The 26,978-nt window shown below is 50.2% G+C and overlaps 1 protein-coding gene across 2 annotated transcripts in view; it reads right to left on the bottom strand.

Annotated features, from left to right (window-relative positions):
- Nucleotides 1-26,978, bottom strand: part of DNAH10 (dynein axonemal heavy chain 10) — a 175,775-nt gene that overhangs the window by 24,950 nt on the left and 123,847 nt on the right. For both annotated transcript variants that reach the window (XM_039471919.2, XM_074402071.1), the window contains exons 52-58: nucleotides 22,302-22,473; nucleotides 18,201-18,404; nucleotides 16,948-17,028; nucleotides 13,899-14,096; nucleotides 12,378-12,539; nucleotides 7,476-7,650; nucleotides 959-1,140 (exon numbers count right to left, since the gene is read on the bottom strand). In XM_039471919.2, coding sequence (XP_039327853.2) covers nucleotides 959-1,140; nucleotides 7,476-7,650; nucleotides 12,378-12,539; nucleotides 13,899-14,096; nucleotides 16,948-17,028; nucleotides 18,201-18,404; nucleotides 22,302-22,473 — 1,174 coding nt within the window. The remainder of the gene's footprint in view (nucleotides 1-958; nucleotides 1,141-7,475; nucleotides 7,651-12,377; nucleotides 12,540-13,898; nucleotides 14,097-16,947; nucleotides 17,029-18,200; nucleotides 18,405-22,301; nucleotides 22,474-26,978) is intronic.

A 26,978-nucleotide genomic window follows, 5' to 3' on the forward strand; every position in this document is an offset into this window, starting at 1 on the left:
CCTGTGAGCAGAACGCACGCAGCTCTCCTTCAGGGGCCGCGTGGTGCCAGACCAGAATGGGCTCCGCATAAGCGGATGTTTCAGATGTGGGCAAGGCGCATGGTTTACTGCTACCTGGGACGCAGGTGTCACGCCGGGAACCCCGGGCATAATGGAGACTCCCAACTGGGCACCCAGGTGGCTAACTGGAATTCACAGGCCATTACCTATGTCACCTTCACCCACACACTCACCCCAGCTGGAAGTCCACCCAATGAAGATTCAGACGGAGGGACTACCTTGCATTTTTCTAGTGGTTGGGGTCATTTGTGTTGAGTTTGCTTTTGTTTTTAAGGGACTAAGAAAAAATGTTTGATGATAAGAGTCTAAATAAGCCATCAAACCCAGTGTGAACTTGTATTGCTTTTTGCAAAGAGTAACACATTCCACCATCACCGCCTGGCTGAGCACTGGGCAGGGTCAGGAACTGGGTTCAAAGGGAACTCAGTGCTATAGCCAAAGATGGGGTAGAGGCTGGCCGTCAGTGATGCCGCCCCCCTCCATGCCCACTCCCCAGGGACCTCCAGAAGACTCGATACTGACAAGAGGAGAAAGCCGGGAAGCCAAGGTCAGAGCAGCTCTGGGCTCCTGCACACGCACTGGATGAGACGCGCAGAAGACAAGGCCGGGCTCGGTTCCAGCGAGATGATCTTGTTTCCCGACAGGGAGAACTAGGACTAGCGCTGAACAGAACAAGGTGGGCTTGGTGCCCATCCCCAGCCACACTCCCTGGGTGGCGTCATGGGGCTGCTGTTTTCCTGGTGACCAATAGTCGCCTGTTCCATCTGATACCATCTGACACCATCTGACTGCAAGGGGAGGGCTCCTGTGACAAACCTCCTTGCCTTCTTTCCCTGTCCCAGAGACTGAGATGCCAGACCCAGATCCACCCTGGCGATTCCCACACGGCTATACTCACCTTTGATGTTTTTCACTTGGCTCTGTGTAATCGAATCAAAATCAATCTCCATCAGAGACCTCAGGAAATTCGGGTCAGACATCATGCCCTTGGCGGTTTTCCAGTTGAGCTCTTTGTAGCCTTTCATGATGAGGATGCATTCGCAGACCGTCTGCACCTGCTTCGGGGGCTTAGCAAACGACCTGGCAAGAAACCAAGACACACATGGGTCAGCCTGGAAGAGAGCTCCAGAAAAAACAGCTCAACCAAAACACTATCCCTGGAGCTGACTCTGCGTGGAAACAAAGGAAGCCAGGTCCCCACACAAATCGCACTCCTGGGTGGGAGTGTCCCCGAGGGTGGGGCCGGGTTCCCCTCTCATGTTCCAGACCAGGCGCCTGGAACGCAGCTGAATCATGGTAGGGGGCAGGCAGCATTAAAATACAAAGCCGGGTCGCCCCAAGGGAGTCTGGATCAGAGGGTCAGGGTGGAGCCTGAGCATCTGTGTTTTCATTACACCCCTGGCTGATCCCTCCGACTATAAATGGCGCTGCCGGCATTACTGTCATCACCACCAGCACCACCACCAGCATCTTCTTTCCCATGTACTAGATGAAGAGGCAGGGCCCTGGGAACCCTCATGACTGGCTGTGTGACGCTGCCTGGGAGGCCTGGCTTGCCTGCATCCTGGGCTCTTCCCAGGCTATGCTGCCCTGTAACTGTTTTCTGTGGCTTTGATGAGACTAGACCATCACTCCACTCCTCCAGAACTCAGATTTCCACTCTCCCTGGCCCTCTGGAGAAGTGGAACTCCCAACAGAACAGGAGACAGAACAGCAGTGCTGGTGCAAAGGCCCGAGAAGGAACCGGCCTGGGGCTTCCCACTGCCGGGCAAGGTCAATGAAAGCCACAGGAGTCTCGCAGCCAACACCGCGAGGAAAGACGGAAGTGGAAGAACAGTGCAGACGCGGCAAAGCAGGAGGGGAAGGAAAGGAGCAGAGAAGGGCAGGAGGCAGGGAAGCAGCGTGGGGGAGGCCCGGCATGTGCGCTGAGGTGGGAGGCTGGGGTGAGTCAGAGAAGAATGAGGGGGATGGAAGGACAGAGAAGGGAGACACGTGCACAAGGACAGAGACAGAGAGACAGAGACGAGACAGAGACAGGGAGGAGACAGACAGGGAGAGAGACAGAGACAGGGAGAGAGACAGAGACAGGGAGAGAGACAGACAGGGAGAGAGACAGAGACAGGGAGAGAGACAGAGACAGGGAGAGAGACAGACAGGGAGAGAGACAGACAGGGAGAGAGAGAGACAGAGACAGGGAGAGAGACAGAGACAGGGAGAGAGACAGAGACAGGGAGAGAGACAGGGAGGAGACAGAGACAGGGAGAGAGACAAAGACAGGGAGGAGACAGACAGGGAGAGAGACAGAGACAGGGAGAGAGACAGAGACAGGGAGAGAGACAGACAGGGAGAGAGACAGAGACAGGGAGGAGACAGACAGGGAGAGAGACAGAGACAGGGAGAGAGAGAGAGACAGGGAGACAGAGACAGGGAGAGAGACAGACAGGGAGAGAGACAGAGACAGGGAGAGAGACAGAGACAGGGAGAGAGACAGACAGGGAGAGAGACAGAGACAGGGAGAGAGACAGACAGGGAGAGAGACAGAGGCAGGGAGAGAGACAGAGACAGGGAGAGAGACAGAGACAGGGAGAGAGACAGACAGGGAGAGAGACAGAGACAGGTAGAGAGACAGACAGGGAGAGAGACAGACAGGGAGAGAGACAGAGACAGGGAGAGAGACAGACAGGGAGAGAGACAGAGACAGGGAGAGAGACAGAGACAGGGAGAGAGACAGACAGGGAGAGAGACAGAGACAGGGAGAGAGACAGAGACAGGGAGAGAGACAGACAGGGAGAGAGACAGAGACAGGGAGAGAGACAGAGACAGGGAGAGAGACAGGGAGGAGACAGAGACAGGGAGAGAGACAGACAGGGAGAGAGACAGAGACAGGGAGAGGACAGGGAAGAGACAGAGACAGGGAGGAGACAGCCTGAGCAGACTGAAAGCAGCCTGGAGGCTTTCTGCAGTGAGCAAATCCCCCACCCCTCCTGACCTGGGAACCTCACCCACCCCCACGCAGAGAGCAGAGGAGAGAGGGCCCCACAGTGTACGGACAAGCCAGGGCAACGCCAGGAGGGAGGGCGCCCAGACTTCAGCACAAAGCCCAGTGATGAAAGAAATGGCCCGAGTCACCCGGGAAAGGCTCAATTATGCTGGTGTCGGCTGCTTAGGAAAGCCGGAGGCACGGACAAGGGTTTTTAAAAGGTCCCTTCAGGGCCAGTGGAAACCAGGTCCAGCCACTGCTCTGTGAACAAGCAGCTGGGGAAGGATGAGAGCCCAGGCAGAGGCGGGGTCCTGAGCCCTTGGGCAAGTTAGGAACCAGCCGGGTCGGGTTTTGCATCTGTAAAGTAGGGACACAGATCCAGAACCTTCCAGCTCCAAAATCCTGAGTCCACCAAGTGAAGCTTTCGGCTATTGGGTTACAGGCCACGCTCACTTTCCCAGAACACGGCACTTTCCACGGTGCCGGGCGAGCGAGGTCTTTGAAATATTGAGATTTCAAGTCCAGAGAAATGGAGATGTCTGTTCCATTCCTTTCTTCTATCACCAACCAAACTCGGGAATGAGAGAGAGAGAATGATACGCTACCCTTCCTAGAAGAAAACGATCATTATAAGCCCCACTCCCCAGCTCCCAGCACTCTACCCCAGACACACCAATGGCCTCCACTTTTTCCTTGCAGCCTCGGGGAAGGTGCCCTCGGCCCTCCATGACCATGACTAGGTCAGGCCCCACCATCCACCGTGGGAGCAGCAAGACCTTTCCTTTCTGACTAATCCTAAATCATTTTTACATACACGTGGGCTTCCAATAAAAAAAAAAAAAAAAAAAACCAGAGTGTCCGCTCCCTGCAGTGAAGGCCCTGCCTGCCTATGTCTCTGCTGATCGGCCCCAGTGCCTGCTCAGGTGGGGGACAGACACCCAGCGACTATCGAATGAATGAAAGGAAGAAAAGTAAAATCCAAAGCCCGCAACAAAGACAGCCTTTGATACTTTTATAGTTAGAGAAACATCTACTTCTAATCTTCATGACTCTTTGTCTTCCTGCCTTAACATTTAATGATTTCTACAAAGAGGATTGATTATTATAAGAAGGAATCACTTTTTAAGGAATTAAAAGATTATAAAATTGTCAAGATGTAAGTGCTGGCTCATTGCGCTTAACATCCACATGACCTGAAAAAAGCCAGATTTTAGTCATCTGGAAAAGCTCAAATTGGATCCAAACTCACACGGAAACCGAGGAAAAATATCCTCAATAGATAAAAGATTTAAATATAAAAAATAAAACCATAAGAGTACAAAAAGAAATAATGGGGAAATTATTTTACACTCTTGCAGTGTGATCAGGCCTTTTAACTAGGACACAATATCCAAAAGCCACAAAAAAGGCCAGACGCAGTGGCTCATGACTGTAATCCCTGCACTTTAGGAGGCTGAGGGGGCTGGATCACCTGAGTCAGGAGTTCAAGACCAGCCCAACCAATGTGGTGAAATCCCATCTCTACTAAAAATACAAAAATTAGTCAGGCATGGTGATGGGTTCCTGTAATTCCAGCTACTTGGGAGGCTAAGGCAGGAGAATCGCCTGAGTCCTGGAGGCAGAGGTTGCAGTGAGCCGAGATCACACCACTGCACTCCAGCCTGGGTGACAGAACGAGACTCCATCTCAAATAAATTTTTAAAAATGCCATAAAATAAAATACTGCTAAAATCTGCCACATAAAAATGCACATACATGGCAGAAACACACACACAAACTTCATAAACAAAATCAAATGGCCCATGACAAACCGGGAAAAGATTGCAACTCACCTTATGGATGAAAAGCTAATCTCCCCATTATATCAAAAGCCCCTGGAAATGGATTTGAAATAAAAAGCAGCAATAGCCACGACCCAACAGATAAGCAAACCAAGTTCAAAGAAAAGCAAAAACACATAACTCTTAGACACATTTTTCGCATATGGAAAAAAAAAGGCCAGCCTCACTCATACTAAGAGAAATGCAAATTAAAACTACACAAATAAATATGCAGAAACCCAAACATGTGATCCTCCCCCTGTTGGTGAGTGTAGGAAAAAGCAGGTACTACTCATTAGGAGTGTTGGTGGGGATAAATAGGTTCCATCCCCACAGAGGGGATCAGGCAACAGCTATGAACAGTATAAATGCCTACGCCCTGGGACCCAGCAATTCCACTTCCAGAAATGTACCCTGCAGATGGACTCGCCCAGGTGCACAATCAAGTATGGTCAGGTTGATTCTTTGCCACGCTGTTTGTAAAGGCAAAAGACTAGAGACACGGTCAGTTTATTTAACAAGCTCATTGCTAAGGGCTTGTTAAATAAATTATGGCACAGCCACACAATGGAATCTGAGAGAATGTTCTAAAATATCAGGCAAGTGCATCATATATCAACATGCAAAAGACATCCAAAATACGTTGCTAAGCAGAAAAGATGCAGAAAAAAATACGCATAGAGTGTTACCATGTGTATATATAAGAAGGAAAAAGGATTTGCAGGTATCCCTTGCTCTCCAAACCCTCAGAACCTGAAGTCAGGAACAGAAGAGACCCTTGTGTACCTGGTCGCCTTGGTCGTGCATGAACATCCTCGGGACGTGTACATGAGAAACGATGTACCCGTACCACCTGCTGCGGCCTGGGAAGGTGGCCAAGGCTGACGGGGGACACAGTGGCCGTGGGCTTCTCCCAGCATACTTTTTGGATATTGAAGCCATAATCATGGCTGATGCTTACATGGCTATGACCATATGCCCAGCCCAGTTCTTCACATAGGGGCTCATATGATCCTCATGAAGACCCTGATGCAGCCAAGACAATTCTTATCATCTGTATTTTAATGAAGAAACTGGAGCACAGAGAGGTTCAATGACTTGCCAAACGTCACCCAGCAAAGAGGCAGAGCCGTGAATGAATGTATAAAAATCATTCCTTTTGTACTTTGGCTTTCTCAGGGGTGGGCTGGGCACCTGTCCACGATGCCGGGCTCACTGCAGGGGACACGTGTCAAGCTCCCTGTTTGGTCCCATGGAAGCTCCCTCCCACCCTTCCGCCTTGGGTTGATGGAAGGGACTCACAGTTCCTTCTCTTCAAGTAAATCCCCTTCAAAAATCCTTCCCAGTCTCTGCTCTCACGATGTTTCTATGCTGCTGACCTGGGAGCGGTACCCCAAATCATGTCACTGGTAGCTGGATATTCCCCTGGAGAATGCGTGTGCAGATCGTGTCTTCTGCCCTCTGCCGGGTGGCCTGGCACCTCAGCCTACACGTCCAACGCTTAGTGCTCAAGTGTTGACACAGCTATCCTTACCCCTTCCTTCACACCATCCTCGACACTGAAATAAGGACTTTTTGCTGACGACAGCGGCACCTCCAGGTGACCTTCCAAGAATGACCCAGGGACCCTGTCCTGGAATGTGCTGAATTCTGTGCTCAGATTCACAGACCTTTCACTAACAAGAAAACAAGGGCGCGGCCTTGGACAAGGAGTGCTGCTCAGAGGCAGAGAAACAGGACGCACAGGGAACGCACACCGCTCCGCCGGGAGCTCAGCATGGAAGCCCACTAGTGACCCAGGAACGGGAGCCTCTCAGCTGTGAGGCCCATGTGTGGGGCCGGGAGCACTGATCTCCTTCTGGACAAAGAGTGAGGAAGGATACAGCTGAGGCTCCGGCCCTGGGGGGTTCTGTGCGGGGCTGGGCAGCATGGGGGCAGAGGTGGTGGGCAGAGGCTGGCACCAGGACAGTGTTCCCTTCTGAGGCTTTACTCACAAGACTCAACTGACCATCAAAATCCAGGAACAGTGCCCCAGGGAGGCCAGGCCATGCGGGAAGAAAGCTCGCTAGTCCATGCCACACCAGGCACCCTCGCTGACAGCAGACGAGCCCTCTGGTGTGAGAGACTGGGTCATTTTACAGATTGATTTGTAAGATGTGTGGGTGCCTCAGTAGTGACGTACTCTCACCCGCCTTGAAAGCCCCCTTGGCTGGAGATGGATTCGGACATTGCCAGTCCGGCCACGGCATGCACACATCTCTGCTGAGCAGTTTTCACAGCGCTCAGCCCCTGCTGAGGGCGGACACTTACCCTACGTGTTCTGTGAAGGGCACTGCTTTACTGCGCTTCATCCTTCCCTTGGCCTGGGTTCAAGGTCAGCAGGCCCTGCTCCCTACTAGCTGGAGGGCCTGGATGCCTGGGGAGCCTGCCTCATCTCCCTGGGTCTCACTTTCCTCATCCAAACATGAGGGCAACAGCGCCCACCATGGAGAGAGCCAGGCACAGTGGCGGCACATGGCGTCAGCTCCTTTGTAAGTTCCTGGTCACCACCATGATGGGAACTGCTGGCCTGCAAAGGTGGAAGGGAAGCCCAGGATGGAGGCCCGGCGCGTTACCTGATCTCGGTCACGTCTGACTTGTCCAGCTTCTGCAGCTCCAGCTTGGCGGCCTCCAAGATGGGCATGACCTCCTCCAGGGTCGTCTCGGCCTCGGCCTTCTCCACGGCAATGACCTTGTTCTGCTCCTCTATCTCCATGGCCTTTTCTTCTGCCAGCTTCTTCTTCTCCTCAGCTGCAGGGCGGGCAGGGGGTGGGTAAAACTTGGGCTCAGAGAAGAGGCACTGGTAGTTGGGCGGCCACCGGCTCTGGGCAGAGTGCAGTCCTCACAGGTTAGTTTGAACCCTAGCGGGGATCTAAGGGGCTCTGGCCAATGTGGCAACCTTAGTGATCCTGGTGGAACAGAAAACTTCACCATGCATGGGGCCTCCAGCACCAGGCAGCCACCCTGACTCTGACCTTCCTCAACTGGCCCACCAGTGCCCACCCACTCCATCCAGGACAAATGCAGTGGCTCTTGATGGCCCCAGCCCTGCCTCGCCGGTGTTCACTGAGGTCGCCAGGGGCCCCCTTCCTGCTGACCAGCTCCCTGTGGTCTCCTCCCTCTGCCTCTCATCGCCTCTTCCTACGAACACTCAGACCCAGCCAGAGCCGGCCTCGATGGACCTGCCCCCTGTCGCCCTCTCTTCCCCCTGCCCTGCTGATTTGCTTCATGACACTGATCGCCATCAGAGGTTTCATCTCACCTTTGGCTGATTCCCTGTCTGGGTGCCCTCACTCACTGGGATGTCAGTACCTCCCCAAGGGACAGAACCCCAAAACCTGGAGCAGGGCTTGGCTCAAGGTGGTTTGAACAATGCCCCCCTCCACCAAAATTCGTGCCCACTGGGACATCAGGATGTGACCTTATTTGGAAATGGAGTCTTTGTAGATGGAATTAGTTAAGATTGGGGCACACGGAGTGAGGGTGGCCCCTAAATCCAATGCCTGGGGTCCCTCTCAGAAGGTCATATGGAGACACACAGGGAGGAAGGGAACGTGGCGATGGACACAGATGCTGAGCGGTGCATTTACAAGCTAAGCTAAGGAATGCCAAGGGTTGCCAGCAACCGCTGGAAGCTGGAAGAGGCATGAGAGTCCCCTAGAGCCCTGAGAGGGAGCATGGGCCTGGCAACTTGATGTCAGACTCTGCCTCCAGAACTGCCAGAGAATACATTTCTGTTATTTTCAGCCCCCAGGTCGGGGTGCTTTGTTACAGCAGCCCCAGGAGGCGAATGCAGCAGGCCTTCTGCCAACAGATGCTGACTGCAGAGGCTCCGCCTCCCCCAGGCTACGGTCTCTTGGAATCCATCTCCACAGCTAACAAGCCAGTGCTGGGGGAGTGTCTACAGCGTGCAAAGCTGTGCACAGGATCTGACACTGTGAAGGGTCCCCAGCCCAGGCACTGCTTCTCCCTGGGGCAGCAGAGGGATGAATGCATCAGAAAAGGGTAGCAAGGGCCAAGAGCAGTGGCTCACACCTGTAATCCCAGGACCTTGCAAGGCTGAGGCAGGCAGATCACCTGAGGTCAGGAGTTCGAGACCAGCCTGATAAACATGGCAAAACCCTGTCTTTACTAAAAATACAAAATTAGCAGGGTATGGTGGCACATGCCTGTAATCCCAGCTACCTGGGAGGTTGAGGCAGGAGAATCATTTGAGCCCGGGAGGTGGAGGTTGCAGTGAGCTGAGATTGTGCCATTGCACTCCAGCCTGGGCAACAAGAGCAAAACTATGTCTCAAAAAAAAAAAAAAAAAAAAAGAAAGGAAGAAAAGGGTAGCAAGATCATGAGTGTGAAACCTTCAGAACAGAAAAGCAGAAAGGAAGCTGTGTAAGCTGTGAGCATGCCAAGGGGGCTGCACCAGCAGGAACGGAGCACAGAGTGGCAGGACCACCAGAGCTGGCCGGGAAGGAAGAGGGCTGGCACAGGCCTCGGGAAGCTCAGCGCGGGGAGCACTGCAAAGGGGGCTGGACAAGCCAGGTGCTTGAGTCGTGCTGAGGGGCAAAACAGTGGGCTCTTTCAGCCAGGCAGAAGCATGGCTGGAGGCTGGGGCAGCCACTGAAGAGCCGCCCTCAGGAGGGGACTGTCTGTGCCCCACCCTCCCCGCTGCAGGACTTGTCAGTGTATCCCATTTCTATGGCCACCAGGATTGTTTCAGACACGGGCATGTAACCAAAACCTGTCTAGTCACATCCAATTCTGGGAGCTTGTGGGAATGCATGTAGAAGAAGAGCCCTCTCTCCCGTGAGGATCCTGAGTTAGTAGGATGCCAGCCTCACGCTGGAGGCCCCCAAACTCTCAGCACGGACAGAGCCTTCTGCCTGAGATAAGCCCAAACCGAAGATAGCAGAGCCAAGAAAAGGAAGGAAAGATTCCCACTGATACACTTGAGTCCTAGATCCCGCTGTGCCTGAAGCCAGTATGCCTCCGGAATCAATGCATTTCCACTTTAGATTAAGCCACTTTGAGCTCAGCTTCCACCATTTGCAACCAAAATAGTCCTGATCAGGATGGGCAGCCTGAAAACAGAGATCCTAGATGAAGCTTCCTCCAAAATTCCAAGTGGGAGCAAGGCGACCCTGGTCAAGGTTGATGGCAATGGGGAAGCAACCACAGGTGGGAGCGGCACCAAATGGGCGTGGCAACAGCTGGTCTGGGAGGCGCTCTCCGGCCGTGAGCTTCTTCCAGGCAGGGGTTGCGTCTCATTCAGTTCCTAGCCTCGACTCTCCCTACCCTGGTGCCAGCCATGAAGCTGAAGTCAGTATCTGCTGACTGGACAGATGATACCTGGAACAACAGCTTCCTTCAAGGCACTTCCAATCTAGTTTTACATCTAGGGGGTGCAAACTCAGCGAGGGTCTCTGCCCATTAAGCCCACACAGGGAACCCCTGGGAATACAGAATGTTTTTCGCTTTTGAGACAGGGTCTCCCTCTGTCACCCAGGCTGACGTGCAGTGGTGCAATCACAGCTCACTGCAGTCTCGCCTCCCAAGTAGCTGGGACTACTGGCACATGCCACCACACTGGCTAATTTTTTTAATAGAATCTCACTATGGTGCCCAGACTAGTCTTGCACTCTTGGGCTCTAGTAATCCTCCCACCTCGGCCTCCCAAAGTGCTGGGGTTATAGGCGTGAGCCACCATGCCTGGCCAGGAATACATAGCTTTTAAAAGACAGATGAAAGCAAAGTGTAGCTATGTGGGAATAAGGCACTTGATCAAAGTTCTGGAAGAAGAAACGCGGCTAGGAAGAGAGAAGTGGTATAGGTATTCTCAGCAGAGCAAAGGGAGAGAAAGAACACGTTACTGCAGGAGTCACGCAGGCATGAAGAAGGGACGCTGTGTGCAGGTGGCAGGTGTCATGAGAAATTAGGTAGGCAAGATGACACGGAGGGACTGACGGGACCCTTCATGGCCACACTGAGGACTTGGCATCAAAACAGGCAGCGGGGAGTTGCCACAAATTCCTGGGAAAGGATCTCGACGGATTACATTGCTTTGGTTGCAAGCAACAGAAGCTAACGATGGTCGAGTTAAGAACGATGTGAAACTGCTGTAAGAAGATACGGTAGCTCACAGACATGGAAGATGCTAAACACCTAAACTGGGGGCGCCTCAGGGATGTGGGCTCAGGCACCGAATGTAGTCTCTTCACAGCGCTGCCATGCGGTAAATGAACATACATTATCTTCAGTCTCTATGCTGGCTGCTTCAAAATGTGCAGTCCCAGAGAACACCTAACTGGTCCAGCAGCGTTGGAATAAGCCCATCCTGATGGCAGGCACTGGGAGTCGGGAGAGGCAGTTTGCCAACACCAAGTTAGGGTGCTGTTGCCAGAGTGATGACAAATTGATCCCGTGCACAGGTCCGGGTGCAATGACCCAGGAACTGAACCGAGATGACACTTAGCAGCAACAGTAACACAGACCAGCAGGAGAAGGAGGAGGCAGGCAGGTTGACGGGCATCTGCAGGAATCCGGGAATGGGCTGGGGAAGGCACCCATCAGAAGCCCGGAGCCCAAAGACCTAGAGAGGAGGGTTAGAGGCCAGGCACAGAGCTGTGGGCTCCAGGAGCTGTCCTGAGAGGCATCGTGAGAGGGTAGAGTCGTCAAGAGCAGGACACCACAGGTGACATGGCGGCTTGGCCAGGAAGACCGAGGGAAGGGCCCAAAGAAGAACCTTGAAACAGCTTCAAGGACCAAGAAAGTCCTGTGTGGATGACGCCAAGGCTTAGGGCATCTCAATCCCATGGATTAGGTCACTAGCCCACCGAGGGTGGAGTGACTTTTCCACTCCCAGGCACATCCTCAGGCGATGAGCGCAGAGGCCTACGTACGGTCGCATCTCAGTGCTTATGAAAGGGGATGAGGCCGGGCGCGGTGGCTCACGCCTGTAATCCAGCACTTCGGGAGGCTGAGGCAAGTGGATCAAAAGGTCAGGAGTTCGAGACCAGCCTGACCAACATGGTGAAATCCTGTCTCTCCTGAAATTTTTACAAGAATTAGCCAGGTGTGGTGGCGTGCGCCTGTAATCCCAGCTACTCAGGAGGCTGAGGCAGGAGAATCACTTGAACCCAGGAGGTGGAGGTTGCAGTGAGCCAAGATCACATCGCTGCACTCCAGCTTGGGTGAAACAGTGAGACTCCGTGTCGAAAAACAAAAACAAAAACAAAAACAAAAACAAAAGAAAAGAAAAGGAAAGGAAAAGAAAAAGAAAGGGGACAAGACTGGCTGAACATGAAATCCGAAAGAAACAGGAATCACAGGGTCAAAGACAGCACGTTCGGTGCCTACAGTTTCACAGGGACATCCCGGCAGAGCTCTGCCCTGCTCGGGGATGGGCTGCCCCGGCCCCCGCCCTCACCCACCCATGGCAGTGTTGGATGTGGGGATGGGCTGCCCCAGCCCCCGCCCTCACCCACCTACAGCGGTGTTGATGGCGATCTCCTCCAGCAAGGCCTCGCAGGCCACGGACTTCTCAGCCAGCACGACCTTCTGCTCGGCCAGCTTCTGGTTCAGCTCGTCCAGCTGGATGGTGGCTTCCTTCAGCTTGTCCAGCCCCCCCTCCAGACGCTTGCATTGAGCTGAGGGAAGAGGGCACCCATGTTCACCATCAGGGTGGCCACCGTTCCCAAACACCCAGGGGTCTCACTGGGATTCGCTTCACTTCAGCTTAACAAAAACAAAAGAAAACGTTTTTACAAGATGGCATTCATCTTTCCCCCACTGCCACACTGGGACAGCATCAGCCAAAATGAATGTATTTCTGAAAACAGTGCTTCCCTTGGCCAGTAGCCAGAGCACTTTTTAAAAAGCCCTGTCCAGCAAAGCATGCAGGAAACACTGTCTCTAATGTGGGCCAGCCATGGTGGCTGCACCTGTGGTCCCAGCTACTCAGGAGGCTGAGGTGGGAGGAGCATGTGAGCCCAGGATCGAGGCTGCAGTGAGCCATGACTGCACCACTGCACTCCAGCCTGGGAAACAGAGACCCTATCTCTAAGATAAAAAAATAAAATCAAAAAAATTGCTAACGTGGTGAAAATGTAAAGCTTCAAAGTATATGGCTCAACACTGAGAACAAAAATAAGGACATGCCAGCCAGGCGTGGTGGTTCACAGCTGTAATCCCAACGCTTTGGGAGGCTGAGACAGGCGGATCACCTGAGGTCGGGAGGTTGAGACCAGCCTGGCTAACATGGGGAAACCCCATTTCTACTAAAAATACAAAAAATTAGCCAGGCATGGTAGCGTAAACCTGTAATCCCAGCTACTTTTTTTTGGGGGGGGGGCGGGAAGTCTTTATTATTTTCTGTATAAAAATGTCCATCAGATGAAGGTCAAAGAGGCTGGGGGCAGATGCTCATGTGGGAGCAGCGAGGTGGCAGCCCCTGCAGCCTTTCAGCCCTCTGTCATGCAGGCCTTGCTCAGTGTTCCAGGCGATCCACAGGTCTGGCATGAACAGTGAGAGGGGTCAGAGGAGGAAGCCTCAGCAGGAGAGGAGAGGAGGATCAGCAGAAGTCACGAGAAGGCCAGAATCCAGGGTCAGGCCTGGTCAAAGTTGAGTTTCTTAGCTGGAGGAGTCTCTCCTAGCCCTTCAATATCCACCAGGTCACTGTTGGCGTCGGAGTTGTTCAGAAGAATCGCTTGAACCCGGGAGGTTGCAGTGAGCCGAGATCGTGCCATTGCACTCCAGCTCGGGCAACAAGAGCTTAACTCCATGTTAAAAATAAATAAATAAACAAACAAACAAACAAACAAACAAACAAGGATACGCCAGGGTGCTACCCACATGGAAGCATTGCTCTAAGATGCAAAATCCAAGATGTGCTTTGCTTGGCCTCAATACTGAAAAATGCCCGATCTTACTAAAAGAAAGATCAGCGCTCGAATCCTTACCCATAAATAATAACGATTTCTGCCAACCACCCCGTCCCCAAGTCTGACCTATGTTATACTGAGTTTTCTCATCCAGCAGTTTTGAATAGGTGTTAATAAAATCCAGGTAGTTCTTGGGAGTCACGTAGTTGCTGCGCCTCAGCTTCTGTAGAAACAGCTGGCTGTAGTGCCCCACGGACTCGTGGACCAGAACAACGTGCTTCACCACATTCTCTATGTTTTCTGCTGGGATCATTGGGTTATACCCTGAAAAAGAAGGAATAAAAAATGTGGGTTTGTTTTTTTTTTTCTGACACAGGGTCTCGCTCTGTTGCCCAGGAAGGAGTGTGGTGGGGTGATCATGGCTCACTGCAGTCTCCATCTACCGGGCACAGGTGATCCTCCCACCTCAGCCTCCCAAGTAGCTGGGACTACAGGCGTGGGCCACCATGCCCAGCTAATTTTTTGTATTATTTTGTAGGGACGAGATTTCACCTATGTTGCCCAGGTTGGTCTCAACTCCTGAGCTAAAGCAATCGGTCCACCTCGGCCCCACAAAGTGCTGGGACTGGAGACATGAGTCACTGCACCCGGCCATGCTTCTTAAGAAAGAAAATCAGGGATTCTTCAAAAAGTTAAATATAGAGCTATTATATGAATCAACAATTCCACTCCTAGGTATGTACCCACAAGAACTAAAAAACAGGGACTCTAAAATAAATTCTTGTACACCAAGGTTCACAGAAGACTATCACAATAACCAAAAGGTGGAAATGACCCAAGCATCCATCAACAGAGGAACAGATGAACAAAAATGTATCCTGTCTGTATCGGGGATATTATTCACCCATAAAAAGGAATGAAGTTCCGACGCATGCTAAAACATCGATGAGTCTCAAAAACGTTATGCTAAGTGAAAGAAGCCAGACACCAAAGGACAAATATTGCATGCTTCCACTTACACAAAACCTCTCTGGAATAGGCAAATTCATACAGACAGAAAGTAGATCAGAGGTGGCCAGGGGCTGGAGGGAGGGGTGATGGGGAGTTAGTGTTTAATGGGTATGGAGTTTCATTCGGGGTGATGAAAAAGTTTTGGAGATAGAGAGTGGTGTTGGTTTCACAACATTATGAATGTGATTAGTGCCACATGTACATTTCAAAATGCTTTAAATGGAAAATGTTATGTGTATTTTACTGTAATAAAAATGATGTTAAAATTTTTAATAGAACAAGAAAAGAACAGCTATCACTTATTGGTGGCTTTTCAGGCCCACAGCAGTGATTTGCGGCCCTGAAACCCGGGGGCTGGGTGAGCTGATTCAGTTACCCACTGCTGGACAGCACCCAGCACATACCAGCAAAGGTGGGCCCCCTATCCACCTGCTGAAAGAATGAATGACAGCTTCCAGTGTCAAGATCACGAGGCCTGGATTACCTAACAGACTGTTAAATGCATTCAGCTCAAAGTTGAGAATGTCTCATGTTAAAATGAAGGAAGGAAAGACAGATTGAAAGAACTGATTCATCCAGATTCTGCAGAGCTGCTCTTGAGTTACACGGGGGTGAGCAAAACCCAGCCCCAGGGCCTGTTTTGCAGTGTGCAGGAAACACTGTGCCTCACAAATATCTGTGCCTTTGCACACAGTCATATCAATTCCAGGGAATATATTCTGTGTGTGTGTGTGTGTGTGTGTGTGTGTGTGTGTGAGAGAGAGAGAGAGAGAGAGAGAGAGAGAGAGAAGGTCTCACTCTGTTGCCCAGGCTGGAGTACAGTGGCACAAACTCAGTTCACTGCAACCTCTGCCTCCTGGGCTCAAGCAATTCTTATGGCTTAGCCTCCTGAGTAGCTGGGATTACAGGTACCCACCATCACGCCTGGCTAATTTTTATATTTTTAGTAAATAAGGGGCTTCACCATTTTGCCCAGGCTGGTCTTGAACTCTTGGGCTCAAATCTACCTGCCTCTGCCTCCCAAAGTGCTGGGACCAAAGGTGTGAGCCACTTCACCCGGCCTCCAGTGACTATATTCTAAGGGAAAAAAAAAAGTCTAAGCAAATTCGAGGCAGCATTATTTATGATGCTGAAACACTGAATACTGAAACCAAACACAAGCATTTCACACATGGAAATGGCAAATACCTGAGAACAACGCTACATCTATATCAGGGCTGGCCAACTACAGGCCAAAGGACAAATCCAGCCTGCCCCCTGCTTTTGTAAATAAAGTTTTATTGAAACACAGCCATAGTCATTCACTTACATGTTGTCTATGACTGCTTTCATGATAAAATGGCAGTATTGAGTAGTTGCAAAAAGGCTGTAAATATTTACCATCTGGACCTGAGATATATCATCAAAAAAGAGTCATTCTCTTGGCCCCTTTCCCCAAAAAACTGCATTATGATTAAAGTTATGATTTCTTCTTATATATAGGAACATTGATTGATTGAGTACAGATTTATAAGTTGAAACTATTTTCAAGGTTAACCAGTGTCATTCATCATAAATCTGCTCAAGTTAGGTCCAAAGAAAAAGATGTTCCCTAAAGACAGACTTCCTTTCTTATTCAAAGATTAAAATTAATATCCAAGGCTTCAGGTGTCTGAAACACTAGAAATTCAGGGCAAGTGCAGAATGTTTACCAAATTGTCCTTGGAGCATTCTTTGGGTAGAGGCCAGCACACATTTTCTACAAACAGGCAAACAGCGATCATATGGTCTCTGCTGCAGTTATTTAGCTTTGCAGTTGTAGCATAAAAGCAGCTAGAGACAATATGTTAATTAATGAGCGAGTCTGTGCTGTGTACCAATAAAACTTTATTTACTCAAGCAAGTAAGGGGCCAACCAGACAGCAGGCCATGGTTTTGCCAACTGCTGCTGTGGAGGACACCTAATCAATGTTTATCCTAAATTGTCCTTGTTAAGTTTCCTGAAGTGTCTTTAGACTAAAACACCAAATATAAACCAAAAACACACGAACACAATTGAAAGCCATTTTTTACCATAGAGGTTTCCAGTGAAGAAATCTACAAGACCAGAATTCAAAGTCAGAAAAGTGATAATAAATTGCTTTGTTGTATCAATAATGTAGTTCCCACAACAGCTGTGACTTACCTAGAAATGACTTTGCGACTGCATGGAGGGCTTGGGGAGGCCAGGGCATGAACCAGTCAATACCAGTGTTATTTACCATGCCTTGAAAAGAAAGAGAAATTACAAAGATGCTCCCAGCCTGGGCAACGTGGCAAGACCCTGTCTCTACAAAAAATACAAAAATCAGGACCAGGTGTATGGCTCACGCCTGTAATCCCAGAACTTTGGGAGGCCAAGGCAGGAGGATCATTTGCGGTCAGGAGTTCCAGACCAGCCTGGCCAACGTGGCAAAACTCCATCTCCACTAAAAATACAAAAAATAGCCAGGCAGTAGTGGTGTGCACTTAGGAGGCTTAGGCAGGAGAATCTCTTGAACCCGGGAGGTGGAGGTTGCAGCGCGCTGAGATCACACCACTTACACTCCAGTCTGGGCAAGAGGGTGAGACCCTGTCTCACAAAAAAAAAAAAAAACAACCAAAACAAAACAAAACAAAAAAAAACATCAGCCAGGAAGCATGGTGGTGTGCACCTGTAGTCCCGGTGACTAGGGAGGCTGAGGTGAGAGGCTCACTTGAGCCCAGGAGGTCGAGGCTGCAGTGAGCTCGAGGCTGCACTCTAAACCAGAGTGAGACTCTGTCAGAAAAAAAAAAAAAAAAAAGATGTTAACTCTGCAACCCTGAGACACTCAAGAACGTGGATGCTGTCTTCAATAGCCAACAAGATAGTGAATGAGCGAGACGTATCCAAATCCAGTTCATCAAAAGCAGAGTTTCTCACCCTTGGCGCTACTGACACGTGGGATCTAACCCTTCGTGGCAGGGGCTGGCTGTGCACCATAGGGTGCTTCGTGGCTTCTACTCACCAGATGCCAGGACACACCACATGCTCCCCTGAGGTGTGATGACCTAAAATGTCTCCAGGCATTGCCAAGTGTCCCCTGGGGGCCAACCTCCCCTGCCCCTGCCCCACCCGTTAGGAACCTCTGCTCTAAAGGCAGGCATGAGGCTCGTGGAGTTTTCCAAAATGGAAGCAGGAAGCCACCCTCGTGTGCAGGAGCGTGGGTGCACCCTCGCCTTAGAAGGACATCACCTACGCCTGCTGGCACCTGACAGGGGCAGCGAGGCTCACACTATAGTGCTGAGCCCACATTTCCACGTAATGGCCATGTCTCGTTTTGCTTTGCTCAGGGGGTACCTTGAGAGGTGCGGACAGACCCCCAGCCACACATCCTGCCAATGCAGGGGAGACGGGTTCGCGGGCTCCACTGCGGATACCTGGGAAGTTTCTGCACCGTGTCCTCAGGGTGTCCCCGACCGGCGACATGCCGAGGACGATGTGCAGGTTGTTTGCACTTTTGTTCACGAAGTACTGCCACACGGACTCCTTGGCCGGGCCCATGCCTTGCTTCAGGGCTTCCTGTCCAATCTGACTGAGGATAGACTCCTTCTCCTCTTCAGGGAAAAGCGCAGGTACGATTCCTAGAAAACGAAGACATGCTGGTGACCTCTGAGTCCCAGGGTCACGACCTCTCTCGCGCTGACTGAAGTGGCGGAAGGCATGGAAATAGCAGCAGGTGACGAGTCCAGAGAGCCTCCAGCTCCTGTCTGTCAAATGGGGATCCTAGATGCCACCAGCTTGCTCGGAGGATGCATGTGAGCATTACAGGTGAGCACACAGAGCACGAGGAAGCCTCACTTACCCGTAATTCGGAAGCAGGGATTCTCAGCGGGGCTGATTTGCCCCCCAGGAAATTCTGGGCAATGTCTGGAGCTGCTGCTGGTTGCTGCAACTTGGCAGGGAGACTGCTACTGGCATCGAATAGGTCAAGGCCAAGGATGCTGCCGCACGCCCCACAGTGCCCAGGACGGCCCCACCACAACAAAGAACAGCCCAGACCCAGATGCCAACAGCATGTGGCTGAAACCCACGGCTGTGTGGACTGTTTTTTTCCTATATCTATGCCATTTCAAATTACCAACAAGTTCTCCTGTGCAGGGAAAGGGCCCAGGGCTGGCGCCTGGGAACTAGATCTCTGAAGGGATTCACTGGTAAGAGTGGCCCAGCATGGGATACGGTGTGGATCTGTGTCCCCACCAAACCTCACGCGGAACTGTCACCTCCAGTGTTGGAGACGGGGCCTGGCAGGATCATGGGGGCAGGTTTCTCTCGAATGGCTTAGCATTATCCCCTCGGTGCTGCTCTTGTGAGGAGGGAGTCCTCACGAGATCTGGTTGTGGAAAAGCGTGGGGCACCTCCCCCAACCTTGCCGCTACGCTGGCCAGGGGATGTGCCTGCTCCTGCTTCACATTCTGCCTTGACTGTAAGTTTCTGGAGGCCTCCCCAGAAATCAGCACCATGCTTCCTGTATAGCCTGCAGAACTGTTATCCACATAAAGTTCTTTTTTCTTTTTTTTTTTTTTTTTTTTTTTGAGATGGAGTCTTACTCTATTGCGCAGGCTGGAGTGCAGTGGTGCAATCTCAGCTCACTGCAACCTCTGCTGCCCAAATACAAGCGATTCTCCTGCCTCAGCCTCCAGGAGTAGCTGAGACTACAGAGGCCTGCACTGAGCCTGGCTAATTTTTGTATCTTTAGTAAAGACATGGTTTCACCATCTTTGCCAGGCTGGTCTTCAACTTCTGACCTCGTGATCTACCCACCTCAGCCTCCCAAAGTGCTGGGATTACAGGCGTAAGCCACTGCGCCTGGCCACCTCTTTTCTTTATAAATTACCCAGTCTAAGGTATTTCTTTATAGCAATGCAAGAGCAGCCTAATAATACGCTGTGCCCACACAGCTTGTGTAAGCAGAGTATTCTATGCTGACTACCTGAGCTCCCTCCAGGCATCTGGGATTTTGGCGCACGCCAGGTAGAGGTGCCTACATGAGCAGCCCCAATAAAAACCCTGAGCACTGAGTCTCCGACTAGCTTTCCTGGCGGACGGTACTTTACATGAGTTGCCACGACTCGGGGGATTGAGCATGTCCTGTGTGACTCCCCGGGGAAGAGGACTCCGAAGCTTGAGACCGGTCTTCCCCAGGGTCCCTCATGCGCTTTTCCCTCTGCTGACATTGCTCTGTGTCCTTTTGCTGTAATGACTCACACCAGCGGCCTGAAGAAGTTGGAAGAGACAGAGAAACTGTATTTCTCCAGGAAGCTCTGGAAGGAACAAGCCCCACCCACACCCTGATTTTAACTCTTTAGACTCTTTTCTGATTTCTGACCGCCAGGCACATAAAGGAATAAGTCTGCGCAGTCTGGGAAAATTTGTAACAGCAGCCATAGGGAGCACAATCACACGCTGTCTCTCAGGTCCCAGCTGAAGAGTCTCTACAGTGAAGCATTCCCTGCCTGCCCTGAGATGGCTTCTGCTCGCGCTCTCCCTTTGCACTCATGACCCTTACCACAATTTGCAAGTGCTGTATCTCTTTGCCTATCTGTTCTTGTCCTTAACCAACCCACTCACACCCTGAAGTGTATGCTCCAAGGAGGGCAGAGGTCATGACCATCTTACTCCCTACCAAATCCAGTGTCTGGAATAAACACTGTGGAATAAATCCAGGTGGATGACACAATCCCTCCTCTCAAAGAGCTGACAACCCACTGAAACAGACGCAACTTAAAACCCAATGATCAAAATGCAGCAAATATACACTTAAAAGTGTGCATTTCCCTGTACATAAATTTTACATCAAAAGAAAACAGAAACAAAACTTGAACTCTAGATAGTGGCATGCAGACACATTTAGCGGGGAGAGCAGTGACGTTGCAATTGACTTGAAACGCATCTAAAAATGAGATGGGTTGAAGCAGGGAGGGCGGGAGGGCAAGGTGTTTATGTGCGTGACAAAGCAAGTGCAGTAAGACGTGAACAGAGGGGTCTAGACAGCATGCCAGCACGTGTTCACGGAAAAGATTCTTTCAGCCTCACTGTCATGTTAGAAATGTTTTATCGTAAATGTTGCGGCGCTGGGGCTCAATGAATAACACGGCAATACAATAATGAATATGGTCAGGTGCTGAAACAAACAAGCAATTAATGAAATAGATCCCCAGGAAAACAAGAGGTCCCTGTATGCCATTAGGCCAGTCTGGCATGGACCTTAGCAGGGCCCCAGGGCAGACAGGATCACAACACTGTAACATGGTCGAGAGTGTGGCTAAGATGCTAGAAGTCGTGGGTTCGAGTACCCCCTGAGTGCCTTCCCAGCAAGGTGCCCTTGAATAAGGGAGGTGGCATCTCTAGTAGTTTTCTGGGGCGACCATGACTAATTACCACAAGCGAATGGCTTAAGACAAGACATACAGACAACTACTCTCTTGCTGTTCTGGAGGCCCTGAGATCAACGTCTCGGGGTAACCTGCCAGAAGCTCTGGGGGGAAATCGTTCTTTGCCTCTTCTGGCTTCCAGTGGTTCCAGGAGTCCCATGGCTTGTGAGAATCTTTACGGGACATTCTTCTCTGTGTCTCAAATCCCCCTCTGCCTTCTATTACAAGGACAGCTGTGACAGGATTTAGGACCCACCTTAAAACCAGGATGTCATTTCAAGATCTTTAATTTAATTACACCTGCAAAGACTCTTTCTTTAAAAGGTCTCATTCACAAGTTCCAGGGGTTGAGGACCAGGATGCGTCTTTTGTAGGGCCACCGCTCAGCCCTCTACAGCAGCCCTGAGCCTCAGTTTCCTCAGCTGTGACATGAGGTTGTTAATGATACCTTCCCTATCAGGTTTGATTTTTTGGTGTTTGTGTTTTGTTTTTTTCTTTTTGGAGACAGGGTCTCACTCTGCCAACCAGGCTGAAGTGCAATAGCATGGTCATGGCTCACTGCAGCCTCAACCTCCCAGGCTCAAGCAATCCTTCTGCCTCAGCCTCCTAAGTAGTTGGAACTACAGGCTCAGGCCATCATGCCTGGCTAACTTATAAAAAATATGTTTGTAAAGATGGAGTCTCGCTATGTTGACCAGGCAGGTCTCAAACTCCTGGGCTCATGCCATCCTCCTCCCTTGGCCTCCCAGAGTGTGGGGATCCCAGGTGGGAGCCACCACGCCCAGCCTCTCATCAGGTTTGTGTGGAATGCATGATGCGCACTTAGCATGCCCTGGGGCACAGGCAGATGCTCAGATACCACCTGCTCTTACCACAGGGGCACTGCCATCATCGCTGACAGAGAGAAGGGGGCACACTTGGCGGACTCCCAGGATGGGAGGCGCCAAGGAAGATAATGAGACCTATCTCAGGAGCCTTGGCGAGGGAGGAACAAGGACATCCGCACAGGGCCACCCACAGTGTCTGGAGGTGGTAATTGCTAAAGAAAGCCACCTCCCTTCAGAGGACCGGGATGCCGGCCACAGCGGGCGCTGGCCTTGGCTGTACCTGAGGTCAGCATGTTGTTGATGAGCTCCAGGAAGCCCTCCTCAGCCACGTGGGCATCCGTGAACAGAAAGATCATCGCTTTGTTCTCGATCCCGAGTTTCAGATACAGGCTCTTCAGGTCTTCCCGGAAATTGTTCTCCGAGTAGCCTCGACTCAGCAGGATCTCAAACACCTGCGGCACAGACACAGCCCACGAGTCACCCCGATCAGCCTCCCTTCCCTGCGGGCTCCGGGGCGTGACACTGGGGGAAGAGTGCAGAGGGCGCAGGTCTGGAAGGGACTCCCTGTCGTGAAACAGAGGAGGCGGAAGCCTCATGAGACCAGCAACAGAGGAAAGTGGGGAAGAACGCACCCCGAGGTGAGCACCAGCCACATACTGCAGTTTATAGAACATTAGACACTGTTATGAAAATGGGTATAGAAGTGAAATCGGCATGCAGTTTAACTTCTAGACAGGAAATCCAATGTACACACGAAATCCAACGTACACACAAAATCGGTGTAAATGTGAAGAAGGACACAAGTTGAAAGCACACTTTTTCTGCTCGAGTGTTTCTTTTAGCTCGGAAGTAGAAATTAAAACTCTCCTTGCAACCAGCGAATGTCAGAAACATCAGATTTCCAGGAACCGAGTGCTCTCTCCCTGTTCCCTACCTCCCTCAACCCTATGCATTCACACACACGCTTCACTCACACTGTCACACGCACATGGTCATTCCCACATTTTCACACTCAGCCACACGCTCACTTGCACCCTGGCATGACCTAGCACACAGTCACACACACGTGCGCGCATGCACATGCACACACGCAAGGCAACCAGGATGCCTTCCGGCCAATAGACTCTGGTCTCCAGCTCTGCCTGTCACCTGCAAACCCTTCCTCATCCCTCCCAAGTGCAGCCACCTCCCCTCCCCAGCAGCTTCTGGCATTACTCACTGAACACCTGTTCTGACCCCACTACCTAACCCTCTCTGCTTCCTAGGGCCCAGACACAGCCCCGGGTGTTCTCATCCGCCTCCAGATCTCTGCCCCCAACATCCTCTCTGCCGCTCCTCAAGGCACTACTTCAGGGAAAAATGCCTCCGGTTAACCAGGACAAATCAACAGAAAAACAAAAACAAACTTTCCAGCGGGGAATGTCTTATCCTACAGAAAAATGTGGAAAACAATTGCAAAACAGTTACATTTTAATAATGAATGATTTCAATGGTATATTTCATCAGATTTAAAGGTAGATCATGCATATTCGTTTTTCCCTTTTTACAAATATCTGAAATAAAAGGCCAATATTTGTGAAATATTGGAAGCTGGAATCATTGAATGAACTGTGATTGCTCTTCTATATAGAGTTCTCACAAATCAATAAGTAATCAAAGAGGTAACTCACAAAAGAGAAAAGATAAATGTTCAATGAATGTATAAAAGGCTATTCATTATTATTAATTGGAGAAAGGGTCATTTAAAATAGAATGTTTTTCGCCTATAATCTTGGCAAATATCAGAATGACACTATCTAGTATTGGCAAGGGTATATGAAAACAGACATTGCCAGTTGCATAAATTAGCACAATCCTTTGTGGTGGGGTGCTTGGTTGTTAACAAGGACATTCTTTGCCTCTCCTTCTGTCCTGCATCCCAGGGTCCTTTCCACTCCAAGAAGCCAAACTCCACACGGGTTTAGGTCCAACCTCTCCAATACAAAATCTGGCGCCACACAACAAAAGCCTTGACAAAGCATATACCCTTTAACCCGCCAATTTACCAGTTTCTAAAGAAAGTGATCCTATGGGAAAAAAAAGCTGAATAATATTCAAAGATATATAAGCAAAGCTGTTCATCACTACACTGTAATTTAAAAACAAGGAAAAAGCTAAATGCTCGCCAGCAGAGATGGGTTATGTGTGACATATCCAAACACTGGGACACTGTCCAATCTTTCCAAAGACAAGGTAAACACATATTTATTGACTTGAAAAGATGCAGTGATACAGTAGGGAAAAATTACATAACTTATATTCCACAACCTCACATTAAACCACCGCTGGCACGAAGAAGACATGTTTGTATATGATGCACATATGGTCCCTGACTTCCTAGGGTTCAGCTTAGAATTTTTTGACTTTGCCGTGATGTAAAAGTGCTATGCTTTCAGCACAATCCTCAACTCACGGTGGGGTCAGATCCAGATAAACCCACTGTGAGTTGAATATATAAATCAAAAGTATATTTTTAACTAATAATATTTTCAACTTATGACGGGTTTACTGGGACATGGCCCTATTGTAAGTTGAAAAGTGCACATTACCCCTTTGGTTCCCAGACCAAAAATTAAAATAACAGAAAAAGAATTTTACAAAAGAAGAAGTATGCACTAAAATGCTGCTGGGGCCTAACAGTGGCAATCTTTAGGTGATGAAATCACATATGGTCCTTATTTTCTTTAGACGTTTCTGCATTGTTTGAATTGTTGCAGTGATGATTATTCCATTTAGAGACAGAAATGAGTGAGCCCACACCAATAGTGATTCTTTTTTTTTTTTTTTTTTGAGATGGAGTCTTGCTCTGTCGCCAGGCTGGAGCGCAATGGCGCGATCTCGGCTCACCGCAACCTCCGCCTCCTGGGTTCAAGCAATTCTCCTGCCTCAGCCTCCTGATTAGCTGGGATTACAGGCACGTGCCACCATGCCCAGCTAATTTTTTTTTTTTTGTATTTTTAGTAGAGACGGGGTTTCACCATGTTGACCAGGATGGTCTCGATCTCTTGACCTTGTGATCCACCCGCTTCGGCCTCCCAAAGTTCTGGGATTACAGGCGTGAGCCACCGTGCCCGGTACCAATAGTGATTCTTACTCCGTGCAATGGACTGAACGTTTGTTCCACTCACAAAAAAAAAAAAAAAGAAAAAAAAATTTCTGTGTTGAAATCATAAACCCCAGTGTGATGGTATTTGGAGGCTGGGCTTTTAGGAGGCGATTAGGTGATGAGGGTGGAGCCCTCACGAATGGGATTAGTGCCCTTATAAAAGGGACTCCAAAGACTTTTCTTGCTCTTATCCAACCATGTGACGATACCATGAGAAGCCAGTCATCTGCAACCCAGGACAGGGCCCTCTCTGGAGCCCGACCATGCTGGCACCCTGATCTTGGAATTCCCAGCCTCCAGAATGGTGAGAAACAAACATCTGCTGTCCACGTGCCAGCCAGTCTATCGCGCTTTGTTATGAAAGCCTGAACTGCCTAAGACTCTCTGTGGTAATAGCGTTGATGCTGAGTTAAATCTGATTCCAGAAAACACGCTGAAGACAAACAAGAAAGTCTATGCAAAAGAACACCTCTTTCTTGCTGGAAGAAGGGTCATGAAAATGGCCTTTCAGCAAGAAGTATCTTCACGAAAGGTGGCTTGTCTAAGTGGTCTGAGCTAGACATGAGGGCTGGCTGAGTGTGTGAGAAGAACAGAGGCTGAACACGGACCCTGTCCTGCAGCACACACACAGAGCAGGTGCAGGCAGACCTTCAGTCCACTGCACAGAGTCATCGTCACGATGATTACAGACTCACTCGTTTCTCTCTCTTTAAATATAATAATCCTCTTTGCAACAATTCAAGCAACGAAGAAACATCTAAAGAAAATAAAGATCATTTGTAATGTCGTCACCTAAAGGGAGCTGCTGTTAGGTACTAGTTGCATTTTAGTGTACATTTTTCAGCGTATGATGGGGCTACGTCTCTATAAACCCGTTGTAGGTTTAAAATATTGTAAGTGGGCCGGGTGCAGTGGCTCAAGCCTGTAATCCCAGCGCTTTGGGAGGCCGAGGTGGGTGGATCACGAGGTCAAGAGATCAAGACCATCCCGGTCAACATGGTGAAACCCCGTCTCTACTAAAAATACAAAAATTAGCTGGGCATGGTGGCGCGTGCCTGTAATCCCAGCTACTCAGGAGGCTGAGGCAGGAGAATTGCCTGAACCCAGGAGGCGGAGGTTGCGGTGAGCTGAAATCGGGCCATTGCACTCCAGCCTGGGTAACAAGAGTGAAACTCTGTCTCAAAAGAAAAAAAAATTATAAGCACACATGTGTATCATAAAACTGGAGGTGAAAACAGAGGCATCTGGACAGTGGAAGACCTGAATAGTGGATGAAGTCAGATACCAGAGAACTCATGAAAGGTCTGGGGAGAAAAGGGTGAATTAGGGAGATGATTCTTCTTCACACGACGTCTCAGTGCACAGCGCAGGCCTGTCGGAGGCCCCTGCAGGTGAGTTACCTGTGGAAGCTGCGAGCGGTACCTGTACAATTCTACGAACAGTGTGAAGAAATAGGAACCCTCAGACGCTGCTGGGAGGAACAGAAACAGTGCAGCCACACCCTGGAGCTTTCTTAGATGATTAAACATAGATGTATCATGGGGACCGTCAATTCCGCTCCCAGGAGCATCCCCAAGAGCAATGCAAACACACATCCACACAGCAAGTGGCATGAGAGTTCACAGCGGCACTGTTCACAAAAGCCAACAGGTGCAAATCACAGCAGTGTCCAGCAATGGGTAAAGGAAACAGGCACAGACATACGAGGAAGGCTTACTGGCCAAATAAAAAAAAGAAAAAAAGAAGCACTGATACACGCTGCAACATGAACTAAAAGATGCCAGACACAACACAGACACACACACTATTCAT

The sequence above is a fragment of the Saimiri boliviensis genome, chromosome 7, assembly GCF_048565385.1.
Source record: "Saimiri boliviensis isolate mSaiBol1 chromosome 7, mSaiBol1.pri, whole genome shotgun sequence".
NCBI classification, from domain to species: domain Eukaryota; kingdom Metazoa; phylum Chordata; class Mammalia; order Primates; family Cebidae; genus Saimiri; species Saimiri boliviensis.